The sequence below is a fragment of the Triticum dicoccoides genome, chromosome 6A, assembly GCF_002162155.2.
Source record: "Triticum dicoccoides isolate Atlit2015 ecotype Zavitan chromosome 6A, WEW_v2.0, whole genome shotgun sequence".
NCBI lineage: Eukaryota > Viridiplantae > Streptophyta > Magnoliopsida > Poales > Poaceae > Triticum > Triticum dicoccoides.
Window position 1 is genome coordinate 524,077,784 of NC_041390.1, and position 12,776 is coordinate 524,090,559.

Below are 12,776 nucleotides of genomic sequence, written 5' to 3' on the forward strand. Positions count from 1 at the left end.
GAAATACATACACTACTTTGTTGCATCATCCTTTCCTCTTCAAGGGAAAACAAACGCAATACTCAAGAGGTAGCACTTCCTAAACTGAGATTGAGCAGTTCATTGTCCCTCTCTCAATATGTCATATGTGTATATTGAGAAGCAACTATAGAGAGCTATTTTGTTCTCTAAATTATGTGTATACGGACCAACAACTACAAAAACAGTGGATAGTGTGGATTGGTTACTACTCTGGTCATGGATCATGGAGTGTGAAATTGTAAGTTTTTATCTGATTGTTTATCAAACCATTGATTGTTAAAGTTCAGAAGTTCAGAAATGGGCAAGTATTCAGTAGCGCCCTGTAACATTTGGTACAGTACTAATTGAAATTTCAGGCGTATTTTAGACTTTACATCTTTTAAATTGCAATGTAGGGCAATAAACCCAAATTCATAAGTCGTTCCAAACATACAACTATAATTACTCACGGTTTATTCTCACTACGTCTTATCTAGAGCTTACGTAGGAAGTTGTCTTACGCACAAGCCTAAGTCGTTCCAAACCCACCCTAATCATTCTACCGCGAATATCTTCCTAACTCTATCTTCACCTTTTTGCAGGTGCAGAAATTGAAATACCAAGGTAGCACAAGACTAGTAAAAGAGGGAGTTTTATTACACACAAAGAAGAAGAAATGTCCCTTCGCCATCTGATAAACTGTGAGATAACATGAACTCTTCCTTCATCTTTGTTAGCAATTCTTACTTGTGCAATTGACTTCGATATCATGGATGCCATATTTTGTGTTAAAATTGTTTAGCACCCCCAAAATTTACTAACGATCGTAGTAGATCGGTTTCGACACATATACCACTATTAGACGATGATGCTCCTTTTATTGGTGAGTTGACATAAAAACTGGAAACTGCGGGTTACTATATGGTTATATAAAATGTCTGTCTTTTTATTTTGATAGGTTATCTCCATCTCTTATTGCACACTACATATAAAATGTATTGCAAGTGGTGTTCATTGTTTGTTCCATTGTGTATACCATACCCTCTACATGCTCATTTCCCCCCTCTAAAGACCATCATGTATGCATTAGTGATTGCTTGATGTCCTTTTAGGTGAGAAGATTGATGATACGAGAGTTGCAGAGCTAATATTATTGGCACATAAACAAACAACTAAAAAAGTGTATACTATGCTTGACAAATGATCCATGGCTTGATAGATGCCTAAGGTATGTAACTATGTAAGTGGAACTAGTTGTGAGTCATGTCTGAAATATTTCTTATCTTCATGGTGGCATTGTATACATTTTCATGTTTCTTGTGCATATTTAGCAAAGTATTCAGCAAAACACTTACACTTCATTCTTGTTTGTCCCGGAATCCTTTATAATTGTGTGCCCAAAGCTATAGTATGCATGATGTTTCTATATATTTATTGTTGTCATTTATCTTTACAATTAGGTACGGCGTGCCTAATAACAAGAAATGAGCAATGTTGAATTCTTGCGTGGAAGGTAACAAAAAAAGGAATCATTCTATTGCAGTAGTTGTTCTAATCTAGACATGATAATATGTATTGGAGGGCCGTGCTGGTGATTTGGGAGATCAGGCATGAGCACAACTGTCACGTATTTAACAATTCATATTCGCTGCAGAGCTCACATGCATTGCCTTTGGGGAAGCCAATGTTGTAAGGAGGCTGATGCAAAGCATGTCATTTTTGACAGTAGTCTAGCTTAGTGAACCAACTGCCATTGTGCGTTATCTCTTCTACTTTTCTTCTGTTTTACAATATTTGTTCCTTCTACCAGTTAAATTATGTTGGGTCATTATACTGTATCATATATATCTCTCGGATCTCATGATCACGTTGAGGCACCAATGTTGTTTTCTATATTTCAAAGGCAATTATTCATGTACATGCAAGACTTCTAGAACTTGTGTATATTCTCTTATGTATGCAATTATGTATCATGTAATTTTTCTGTATTTTCTTTTTTCATGTAAGCTCTCCTGGACAATTGTTGTATATACGCCTTATGTATGTGACTTTTTTGTATTTTTATTTGCCTTCTATTTTTCATGTAAGATCTTTTGGTCAATTCTTATGTATACTCTCTTATGCGTGAGATCTACATATAGTATTTTTATTTGTGTTTTATTTTTCATTTAAGTTGTCTTGGCCAATTTCTGATTGTGATGTGTTTGTGTGACTATAACACACTTAGCAATATTTTTTATTGGCTGATCACACTTGCAATATTGCACATTTCTATGCTTTAATATAATTATGTGATATGATTGTTTTTTATTCAAATTATGGAAAGTGGTTTGGAATGCTACAACATCACCTTGGTCAATGTCTCATACATGTTCTTATGTAACAATGCATGCGCTCTTGACTATGATTTAAGTATATAATGTTCCACATGTCCCCCTTTTAATTCCGTAGCGTAGCACGGGCATCTTACTAGTTTAACTAAAAGCGCAATTTTACCTATCTGTGTACAATAAGACCTTCCTACTGTTATCGTTGACATGTTTGCAGAAATTACTTGACAAAATTGCGATCATATATGCGAGTATTCATTTTTGAAGCAGGGCTCATCTGCTCTTGGTGAACATTACAAAAAATACTAGAAAAAATCAAAAAATACCACTCCCTCCTATCCAAAATAAGTGTCGCGGTTTTGAACTAAAATAAGTTAGTTCAAAACTGCGACACTTATTTTAGATCGGAGGTAGTAGAATATTCATTTCTGAACCCGGCCTCATCTACTTTTGAACCTAGCAAGCTGCAACCTTTAGATCATTTCGTGTTTATGTACCAGGATTTTACCTAGACATCGTTCCTAACAATATTTATGCACTTCGTTTTAGCGAAGTAAGGTTGATCACTGCACTCGGCATGCAGATCTCTGAACATCAACAGGTTCACCGGACAGTCGTCTAACCCCGACGCACCACCATATGCTACCAAAAGGAACTGTTCTGGGCTGCCATCCGCGTGCCTCTCGAGCCAGCTTCTAAGCCCAAGCTGCGCGTGTGATGTGCCGTACAAGGGCATATTGTCCTTCATAGCACCATCATTTTCTGACCTCAGCAATGAGTCGTACTATCTTCTACTCGAAAACGATATGAAGACCAAGCTCTTGTCATTCAAGGCCCCGGTCGACTCAATTTCTCTTCATAACCCATTCTTTGATGCGACCAACTACTTGCGGATGAGCTTGGAGGTGTTCCCCAACGGTAAGATTTAGTTTGGGGAGCAGGATATTTCTAACATCGGGTTCCTTCTGAGCAGTCAAACATATAAGCCACCCCATGTTTTCGATCCATACTATTTCAATGCCCAAAGCTATCCTTTTGCAAGGGGTAAGATCATTGATGGAAAAGTTGTACTACATTGTCAACTATTTGTCATTTCACCTTTGGTAAAATCAGGATCTTTTTAAGGTTCTTCATATCGATTATTGGTTGACATTATGAGTCTGTAGCATATGCTCCCTCCATTCCTAAATATTTGTCTTTCTAGAGGTTTCAACAAGTGACTACATATGAAGCAAAATGAGTGAATCTACACTCTAAAATATGTCTATATACATCCGTATGTGATAGTCCATTCGGAATCTCTAAAAAGACAAATATTTAAAAACGGAGGGAGTAATATGCATCTTGTTTGTTCATGAGCTTTAAAAGAAATGCTTACTTAGATCTTCCAAGGCCTCTATTTCAAATGATTTAGTAGCATTACGATAGCTACTATAATATTTGTTGGTGGAAAATAAATAGTCCTATCCCGAAGCCCACCTAGCCCTACATGGCTAGTCAACATCTGTCCAATCGATTTAACAAGATCCAAGATGGTCAAACGAAAGTCCAAATCAGTCAATAAGGCTCAAGCTAGTCAACGAAAGTCCAAGCAAATTGCCACGATCAACAAGTCAAAAGAGAAGGCAGAACAAATGGACAAAGTCAACAATGACGGCAGAACACAAAGAAGGATGTTCTTCTCCTGCTTTTCTAGAGTTGGGCTCCTTTGCTCTTTGTCTTCTTTTTTTACTTTGTCTTTTCATTTCCTAACCTCATTGACATGTTAACCATGACATTGTGCTTGAACTTCCGGTTGATTACCTTTGGACTTGTTGACTAGTTTGGACTTTTGGTTGATTATTTTTGGTCTTGTTGAGTATCTTGGCTTTCAGTAGGTGTCCACGAAGGACAAGGAACCCTAAGGATGCGTTTGGTTGCCCGCACCGATTTTGGCGTCTTTGCATACACTTCTTAGATGGGTCTGGCTGATGAAAAACAACCTATAAACCACCAAGTGCACATTGTTTGGTTGCTCGCATATAGGCTAGCTGCATGAGGGACCTAATTTTGACCCGCTGCTTGGTTGGCCGCATAGAATTAGGTGCCCATAGGACACGTTGTTTGATTGCAACCTGCATTAGGTGCTATCACCACTTCTCACTAGTGGTGATCTTACCACACACGATTAACAGTTCCACTCCTAGCTACGAAACAAATTACGGTTCCTCATAGCTACTATCAAATGGCAGTACGCATTATTAAGATGGCAGTACGCATTATTAAGAGCCAAATGGCTGAATGGGGAAAGTTCATCATCCCTCCTCTTCATCTTCATCTTACCTCTTTTGTTGCTGGTGTTGTTCCTCTTCGTCTTCCTCTTCTGCTGCTGCTGCTCTTGCTTTTCTTCTTCTTCTTCAGATCCTTGTCTGGCCTCTGTTATCCCACATTGCCTGTGTCTACTCCAGCCTTTTGTTCTTCCAGGCTTCGTTGTCAAATGCCTCAACACCATGGCCACCGAGGTCAAGATCGTCAGGCATCACCTCTTCCTCCTCAGGCACCAGTTCGTCAATGCCCCATTGCAGGATCCAGTTATGCAGAATGCAACATGCAAGAACAAGTTTAACCTGGGTAGGGTAAGGGTGGAATGGCCCAGGATCTTGAACATGTTCTTGAGAGCTCCAAATGCCCTCTCAACCATTACTCGAAGGCTGGAGTGTCTGAGATTGAACAGCTCTTGTGGAGTCCTAGGGTAGTTCGTACCAAAGAACTCGTTCAGATGGTACCTGGTATTCCTGAAGGGTGGAAGAACACCTGGCCGACATGCATAGCCAGCATCTCCTAGGTAGAACTTTCCATCGGAGATGTTGATGCCATTAGGACGACTGATGTTGTCACTCAGTATGTTAGCATCATGTGTTGACCCTTCCCAGCTAGCCAGCACATAGGTGGACTTCATATCGAAGTCAACAACAGCAAGCACATTCTGCCTTATGTAGTGCTCCCCCCCTAAATGCAGCAGCTTGTGACCTCAGCACTCTGGCAGTAACATGAGTACCACCTATTGCCCCAATGCAATCCTGAAATGGCAATACAAGATTGTGTTAGTGCTCACATTGAACTATCCAAGCATATCAAGCAATGAACTACATACTGCAGTGCTCACCTTGAAGTATGAATACCATCTTGGGCTTGTGTGAATCTTGGTAGGAGTCCGCCCAGTTGGTGACTTGATCATCTCTCCTCTGAGCTCCCCAACAACATACAACACTTGCTTGAAGTACCTTGAGATGGTCCCCATTGACTTCCTGAACGTGTTGTGGGTAACCCTGAACCTCTGGTTATGGCCAACAATATGAAGGAACATGGCGACTTGCTCTTCCACACTGGTGTGGATGCTATCTTCTAGCAACCTCCTGGTCCTGAAGGTCTGAACAAGTCTGGCAAATGGTGATATTTTCATTCTAAGCATCCATAGAGCCTCTGTATCGTTGCAGTTGTATATGTAGTTTAGATTGGCGATCCTCTCCTGCTCCTGCATAAGCATTGAAGCATATCTGATGACAGGTCTCTCGGCACGACGAACAACTCTCTTGTGCATGAACATGACCCATGCCTGAATCATAGCTATCAGTGCTCCTGCTTGAAATACCAACCACATCTGTGCGTCCATAACCTGGTCCACATCGAGGATGCGTTGAGCAATGGGAAAATCGATCCTACACCTTGTCTAACGGCCTAACAACACACATAACTTAGGGGACGGGCGATGTTGCTTACCGGCATCAGAGACGAGGACGACGAAGGGGGATCACGGCTGAGTGAAGGACGATTCGGCAGTTTCTGACTCGCTAGGAATTGCCGATTCGACAGTTTATGACGAGCCAGGCTGAGGGCTGCTTTAAGCTTCGTGCGGATGCGAGCCAGCCCACTATGTGCGCAACCAAATGCACATTTCGTGGCCCAACTGGGCCTGGTTGCGATTTCGTGGGCAACCAAATGTGCCCTAAGGTATGATTATTTGTTTCTCCCTACACAACTGCTTCTCCTACATTTGTTCTCATGACAGCCTCTCTCTTCCACCGGAGCCTCAACCCTCCATCCATTGTTGTTCCAGGTCCTTTTCTTCTCCCTTTTGCGGTGGTTGTCGCCATGACGTTCAACCCTTACACACATCCTTTGATTTCCTCTCCCCCTCTATCCCTCTTCGTCTTTCTCAATTGCCCTTCTGTTTCTTCTCGTCCGTGTCGTGTCTAAGTCATTGTCAGGCGAATGATCGCGTCGAAGATTTCTATTTTTTTTTTCAACTAAGCTTGAACCAGGGGGGCTTCTAAGCCTGCACGTGCTTTGTTTGCATTTGTAGCACTGATAGCAAATCGGCATGGCCAATCGAGGGCGTTGATGCGCCATCCAACGGCTCACGCATCGTGCGGCACAAGAAAAAAGAGGCGTCACTTGCCGAAGCTACCCGCTTCAGTCCCGAGCTCTCGGACCCAGATGGCATCCGCCTCGCCGGAACCCGCAGCGACCGAGACCGGCGACTCCGTCAAAATCCGCCGCCTAGAGATCGCCGACCGCGAGAGGGGCTTCCTACCCCTCCTCTCCCAGCTCTCCTCCTGCCCGGACCTCACCGAGTCCGAGTTCGCCGCGTGCTTCGCCGACCTCGCGGCCCTCGGCGACGACCACGTCATCCTCGTGGCCGAGGACCCCGCCGCGGCTCCGGAGCGGCGGATCCTCTCCACGGGGTGCCTCTTCGTGGAGCGCAAGTTCCTCCGCGGCGGCGGCAAGGTGGGGCACGTGGAGGACGTGGTGGTCGACGCCGCCGCGCGCGGCCGGGGGCTCGGGCTCCGCGTCGTGCGCCGCCTCGTGGAGATGGCGAAGGACGCCGGCTGCTACAAGGTCATCCTGGACTGCACCCCGGAGCTGCGCGCCTACTACGCCAAATGCGGCTTCGTGGAGAAGGGGGTTCAGATGGCCGTGTACTTCTGAATTCTGATCCATCCATGGGGTAATGCGCAACAGAGACTGCATTTCTTTGTCCCGTCGCATCTATCCCTTTGTCTGTGGCAATCTGTTATCATATCATTATTCTGAACTTGTCTGTGTTAGTGACTGAGAATGCTATTTATGGAATCCCAACTTTATCATGTGGCTGTATGGCTTTGGCCTGTTTCTGCTGCGTTCATAAAAGAAAATTCCGTGCTATATTGTCTTGGTTAAATAACAGCGATAATTCTGTCGCTACTATAATGTTCCAAATATAGGCCAGTTAATCGCCATCTCGGTCAGTTAATTGCTACTCAGGTGGGTCACCGAATAGCCGATAGTAACTGATTTATCAGCCGATTAACTGCTGATTCGCCTATTTATCCCTACTCAGCACCTGAAGGTACCAGTTACCGATATCCTGAACATTGCCTACTAGTGTAAATCTTGAAAGTTACTACTAGTTCTTTCGGTCAGTAAAGCTGTCGGGCTAAGCTTTGCCAACCATAGACAAGTGAACCGGGGATTTTCTGTTAGAGCTGAATGAAGTTCTATGCATAGTACTGTAGATTGTAAACCATAACACCATCATAGTACCTGGTAGGAGCTGCTATAGTGAATCAAATCTTTCTAGGCATTTACCAAATGAGCTAGCATAGACACATAATCATGCCTATTCAATCAAATTCTCTGTCATAAAGGTAATCATGTCTAACAGTGTACTGTTATTGTTGCTGAAAGAACTTTTGGTACCGAGGCTCTTGACTCTTGAGGTTTCACTTTTAGAGATTAGCCAACTGATGCCCCGTGTAAATATTCAACATGCATCACCCTATGGTTTGAGACATTTGGTGGAGTGCATGCTATTATGGTTCTACGCAGCTGGGTGACACTGCTAGGGTCCTGGAGACGGTATCAAGATAGCCTGTGCATTTGCAGGAACATGATAAGTACTCCCTCCATTCCAAAATATAGTGCGCCTGCACTTTCCGAGGTCCAACTTTGACCATAAATTTAACCAACGAGACCGACTGCGGCGGGAGAAAAAATTATATAGTTGAAAACTTCTTTTGAATACGAATTCACTGGTATAACTTTTGCTCCGTCGCAGTCGGTCTCGTTGGTTAAATTTATGGTCAAACTTGAAGCACGGGAATAGAGGAAGCACTATATTTTGGAACGGAGGGAGTAGCAATTACTGGTGGATGATGACTTGTCAGATACTTATGGGTTTGGTTTCTGGAATGCTTATTGGCTTATATTTTCACTTCCATTTTCTGCTGGTGATATGTGACTGAGCGAGTACTATCCTCCGCTCGGAACCCAACCACAGTTTGAATTTGCTAAATTGGTACCCGAGACATTACAACTTACAAGCCAGTTCAACACCTTCAGCATTCGGCACTTCTAAAAGGTTATTGGAAACCAATTTGTTAATCATTACATGAAGAGTTATTGGAAACTAATTTCTATCGTGGGCATTTGCTAATCTCTTTTCCCATTATAGGTTCTGTGGAAATATAAATCTTGCAATATAACCTTCTAGTTTGCTTTACACCAACTTCCTTGGTCATGATAAAAATAATTATGTTGTTTCAATTGTTATTTGGTTTCCAAGTCAACTCAATTTGGAGTTAACAGGGTCAATGTAGCGGTCACATCAGATACGATTGTTCCACCTTCTAGTTTTGTTGAATAAGGATCTGCAACATTTGCTTCCATATTGTCATCCAGTACTCTATTTTTAAAAATCCTGCTCTGTATATAAAAAATAATGTTAGTTTTGTTTGTACTTGATCATTTGGTGTTTGATTACATGTGCTGAAATACTTTTGAGATCTTATACGTAACTTCATCTTGTTGTCACAGGTAATTCATGGCTAATAGTCGATCCATCAAAGTTGATCTATGTCCTTGGGAGCCCTTCTGAAGAAATTAGTACTGTCATGGGGGCAGCTCTTAACCTGGCTGATTTTCCAGTACCACAATGGACCATTGAGAAGCTTCCTTGAAGCTAAATTCTTTTCCAGAAAATACAAACTTCTATCACGGGCTGGTACTGCTGAGCTCTCATTCCCCTCCATTCGAACTGGATGTTATACCATGCACGTTAGATGCTCTACCAAACAGTGGCTTCAGAATAACATGTCGGCTAGTTTACCGAGGTCAATATGATTACCACTCTTTGTAGACTCATTTGCTTACAACAGTGTAACTCGATGATAGTGTGAAGCCACAAAGGGTCTCTTTGTGGGATTTATTAATCATTAGGCATATTATAATCTGCCACACGGGAATTCTCAAGATCATCTAGGAAGGATTCTAGCCAGACCATGGTTCTACCATGAAGCCTCCCAAAGGAAGCTAGAAGCTCATCCAAAGGAGTGTATCTTGTCTTATGTTGGGGTGTTAAAAGACAGCGTACTTTGCTGGCTGTTCGATTCCCTTTGTTTCAGTTCCTGGATTGTCAAAGAAGACATGGGTTTTGGCTGTTTTAGTTTATTTTTGCATGATGTTTGTAGTCATAACCTCAGACATATGACCCCAATTGTACCATGGCTCTCTACATATGATCCATCCACATTGGGCTTGACGCATCCCCTCAATTGCTGGACATTGAACATTGTTGACATGGGAAGTTGGAGGTAAAGCTTTTTTGCTTCAACTATTGCGCCCCAGGGGGTTGTAAGCTCCTGACGGAGAAGATCTAAAGAAAACGAGACAATGAACAAGATGTGATAGCGTGAACCAAAACAATTGCCAAGTGGTTAGTGGAACCAGGGATCCCACAACTATTCCTAACACAAACTTCCTGCATGATCGAGTCTCAAACCTACACGATGGGGCTTTGCAGGACCATTTCAAGAACTACACGATGTTTACCAGGCGCATATAACTCATTGCCAGGAGTCTCAAACCTATAAAGTTCCTAGCAAGGAGTCCACCAGCCTCGAAGGTAATATCATCACAAGGAATGACGAACGACCAGAGTCAAACAACAAGTCAAAACTTCAAGCACTTGAACAAAATATCCAACGTCTCAAATCTTCTATCAAGAAGTCATGGAACATCATGAACAGTAGATAACAATAAGCTAAAGCAAGACTTCCCAATATGCTCTCAGCAGATATGTATTAAGTTCTAACTGATCGATACGACAGACAGGGGGTTTAGTCCTCATCCTCCACAACCTTGGTACCCAAACCTTTAAGACCTTCCTGGGGAACTTCAGCAACTGTGACCAGAGAGTACAGCTCCTCCTTAGCGTCCTCCTCGTCATTCCTCTTGCGGGCAATCCTGACACGGACTCTCCTCGGGACACTCCTGATGCCACTGCTCCAGATGTGCTTGTTGAGCTTCACGTCAATGCGGACATCGTTGGTTCCCATGGCCTTCTGTGCAAACTTCCTGATCTCCTTGATGGCATTTGGTGCCTTCTTCTTGAAGGTGCTGTTCAATAGAATGAAGCTACCATTAGTGATTGATATAAATAGAGGATTTTGTAACCAGAAAGAAAGCATGAGAAAGATAGATGAAACATTACGACATAAGCAACATAGAAATGTAATATATAAAACACAAAACAAAACAAAGCAAGTGGAGAAAATATATTTCATCTCAATGTAGTGCCCAAATGGAACACATGACAGCATATGAAGGCAGCAAGTGTAACGATGAGTAGCATCTATGTACCGGTCATGTAACTGTATCAACCACAAGATTTAAAGACAGATACCTGACTATGACCGGGCATAATGGACAATCTATAAGATCAAATGACAACCTAGTTTCAATGTAGAGCCCATATGTAACACATGGCAGCATATGAAGGCAGCAAGTGCAACGATGAGCAACATCTGTGTACCGGGCATGTAACTGTATCAACCACTAAATTTATAGACGGATACCTGACTATGACCGGGCATAATAGACAAGAAAGATCAAATGATAAAATCTAGTTTTAGTGTAGAGCCCAAACGGAACACGTGGTAGCATTTGATGGCAACACATGTAACGATGAGCAGCATCTATTTACCGGTCATGTAACTGTATCAACCACAATTTTAAGACAGATACCTGACCATGAGCAGACATAATGGGCAGATTATATGATCAAATAGATAATAATGTTTAGTTTTAATGTGGCGCCCAAATGGAACACGTGAAAGCATATGGAGGCAACACATGTAACGATGAGCAACATCTATTTACCGGGCATGTAACTGTATCAACCACAATTTTAAGACAGATACCTGACTATGACCGGGCATAATGAGCAAATTATATGATCAAATAGATAATAATGTTTAGTTATAATGTAGCGCCCAAATGGAACACGTGAAAGCATATGGAGGCAACACATGTAACGATGAGCAACATCAATGTACCGGACAAGTAACTGTATCAACCACAATTTCAAGACAGATACCTGACTATGTCCGGGCACAACTGATCAATAAACTTACTAGATTAACAAACAAACAAATAGAAAGCAGAATATACAGCCCAAATGGAACACATAGTAGCACCAAGAGAAGCCATACGTGTAACGATGAGCGGAGTTAATCTCTCGGGCATGTAACTGTGCGAAACCACATGATTTAGAAGGCAGACACCTGACTATACCCGATTAATAACACCTAATAGAATGGCACAGATCGAAGATCCACGTGAAAATAATGTGGGGTCAGATACAAGAGCAGAATCCAAGAGATCGGGATACCGCTCGGTCATGCGATCCCTAGTATCATCTAGCTGGAAGGATTTCGATCCATACAGGTGTGACAGCCATTCACGAGCCCACATAGTGCTCGCAGGCAGCAACCTTTCGCACCAGCATCTCCACCAGGAGGGCCCGTAAGCGCCATGGCGACACCCCGTGAAGCCCGGAGGCGGAATCTGACTAGCGGATCTACCGGGAGCGCGGAGCTCGGGAATGGAGGGGGCGGGTGAGGAGGGAGGAGTATACCATCCATGGAGGCGCTTGTGGAGGTTGACGGTGTACTCGCGTGTCACCACCTCGTCCTTGCGCGGGCCGGGGGCGCGCTTCTTCTCCGACATCTCCGACGGCCTCCTTTCGCCCTGCTCCTCTCTTGGCTTCGGTGGAGGCTGCGGCGAGAGGAGATAAACCCTAGTGGGGAACGGCAGGTCGCAAGGGGTCGCGGCTTTATAGCGGGGGAAATTAGGGCTTGCTGGCTGACTGGGCCTCTCCGGGATGTTTCGTGACGGCCCGTTTCAGTAGGCCCTTCGTCCATCTGTTATGTTTTTTTCTTTCTTTTTGTCAGTGAATCTGTTATGAAATTTTAGTGTGTTTGGTTTTGGGCCCAAGCGAATTCCACCAAAAACTTTGTTGCCGGTAGTTTGATTAATGTTTCTCTCCACATAATTTGGCGAATTCTGGCTGGAAAAATGGAATAACGTTGACCAACGAGCATAGTCAAATCGGGAAAAAAATCTAAGCAAAAGCCAAGATTTAGGCCA

At 43.0% G+C, this 12,776-nt stretch overlaps 2 protein-coding genes across 2 annotated transcripts; one reads left to right on the forward strand and one right to left on the reverse strand.

Annotated features, from left to right (window-relative positions):
* Positions 1–6,764: 6,764 nt before the first annotated feature.
* Positions 6,765–9,888, forward strand: LOC119317663 (probable glucosamine 6-phosphate N-acetyltransferase 2). The gene is made up of 2 exons (XM_037592144.1): positions 6,765–7,317; positions 9,165–9,888. Exon 1 carries the CDS (start codon positions 6,807–6,809, stop codon positions 7,296–7,298), a length of 492 nt encoding a protein of 163 aa, XP_037448041.1. The 5' UTR covers positions 6,765–6,806; the 3' UTR covers positions 7,299–7,317; positions 9,165–9,888.
* Positions 9,889–10,286: 398 nt separating this feature from the next.
* On the reverse strand, positions 10,287–12,431 carry LOC119317664 (60S ribosomal protein L31). Its single transcript, XM_037592146.1, has 2 exons — positions 12,265–12,431; positions 10,287–10,745 (listed from the first exon to the last, which is right to left on the reverse strand). Exons 1-2 carry the CDS (start codon positions 12,354–12,356, stop codon positions 10,466–10,468), a joined length of 372 nt encoding a protein of 123 aa, XP_037448043.1. The 5' UTR covers positions 12,357–12,431; the 3' UTR covers positions 10,287–10,465.
* Between the last annotated feature and the right edge of the window lie 345 nt (positions 12,432–12,776).

Excerpts from the sequence above, each read along its gene's own strand:
- LOC119317663 (XM_037592144.1), top strand. The coding sequence starts at position 6,807 with ATGGCATCCGCCTCGCCGGAACCCGCAGCGACCGAGACCGGCGACTCC.
- LOC119317664 (XM_037592146.1), bottom strand. The coding sequence starts at position 12,356 with ATGTCGGAGAAGAAGCGCGCCCCCGGCCCGCGCAAGGACGAGGTGGTG. Across the intron at positions 10,746-12,264 it reads CACAAGCGCCTCCATGGATG|CACCTTCAAGAAGAAGGCAC; the intron begins GTATACTCCTCC and ends TCTATTGAACAG.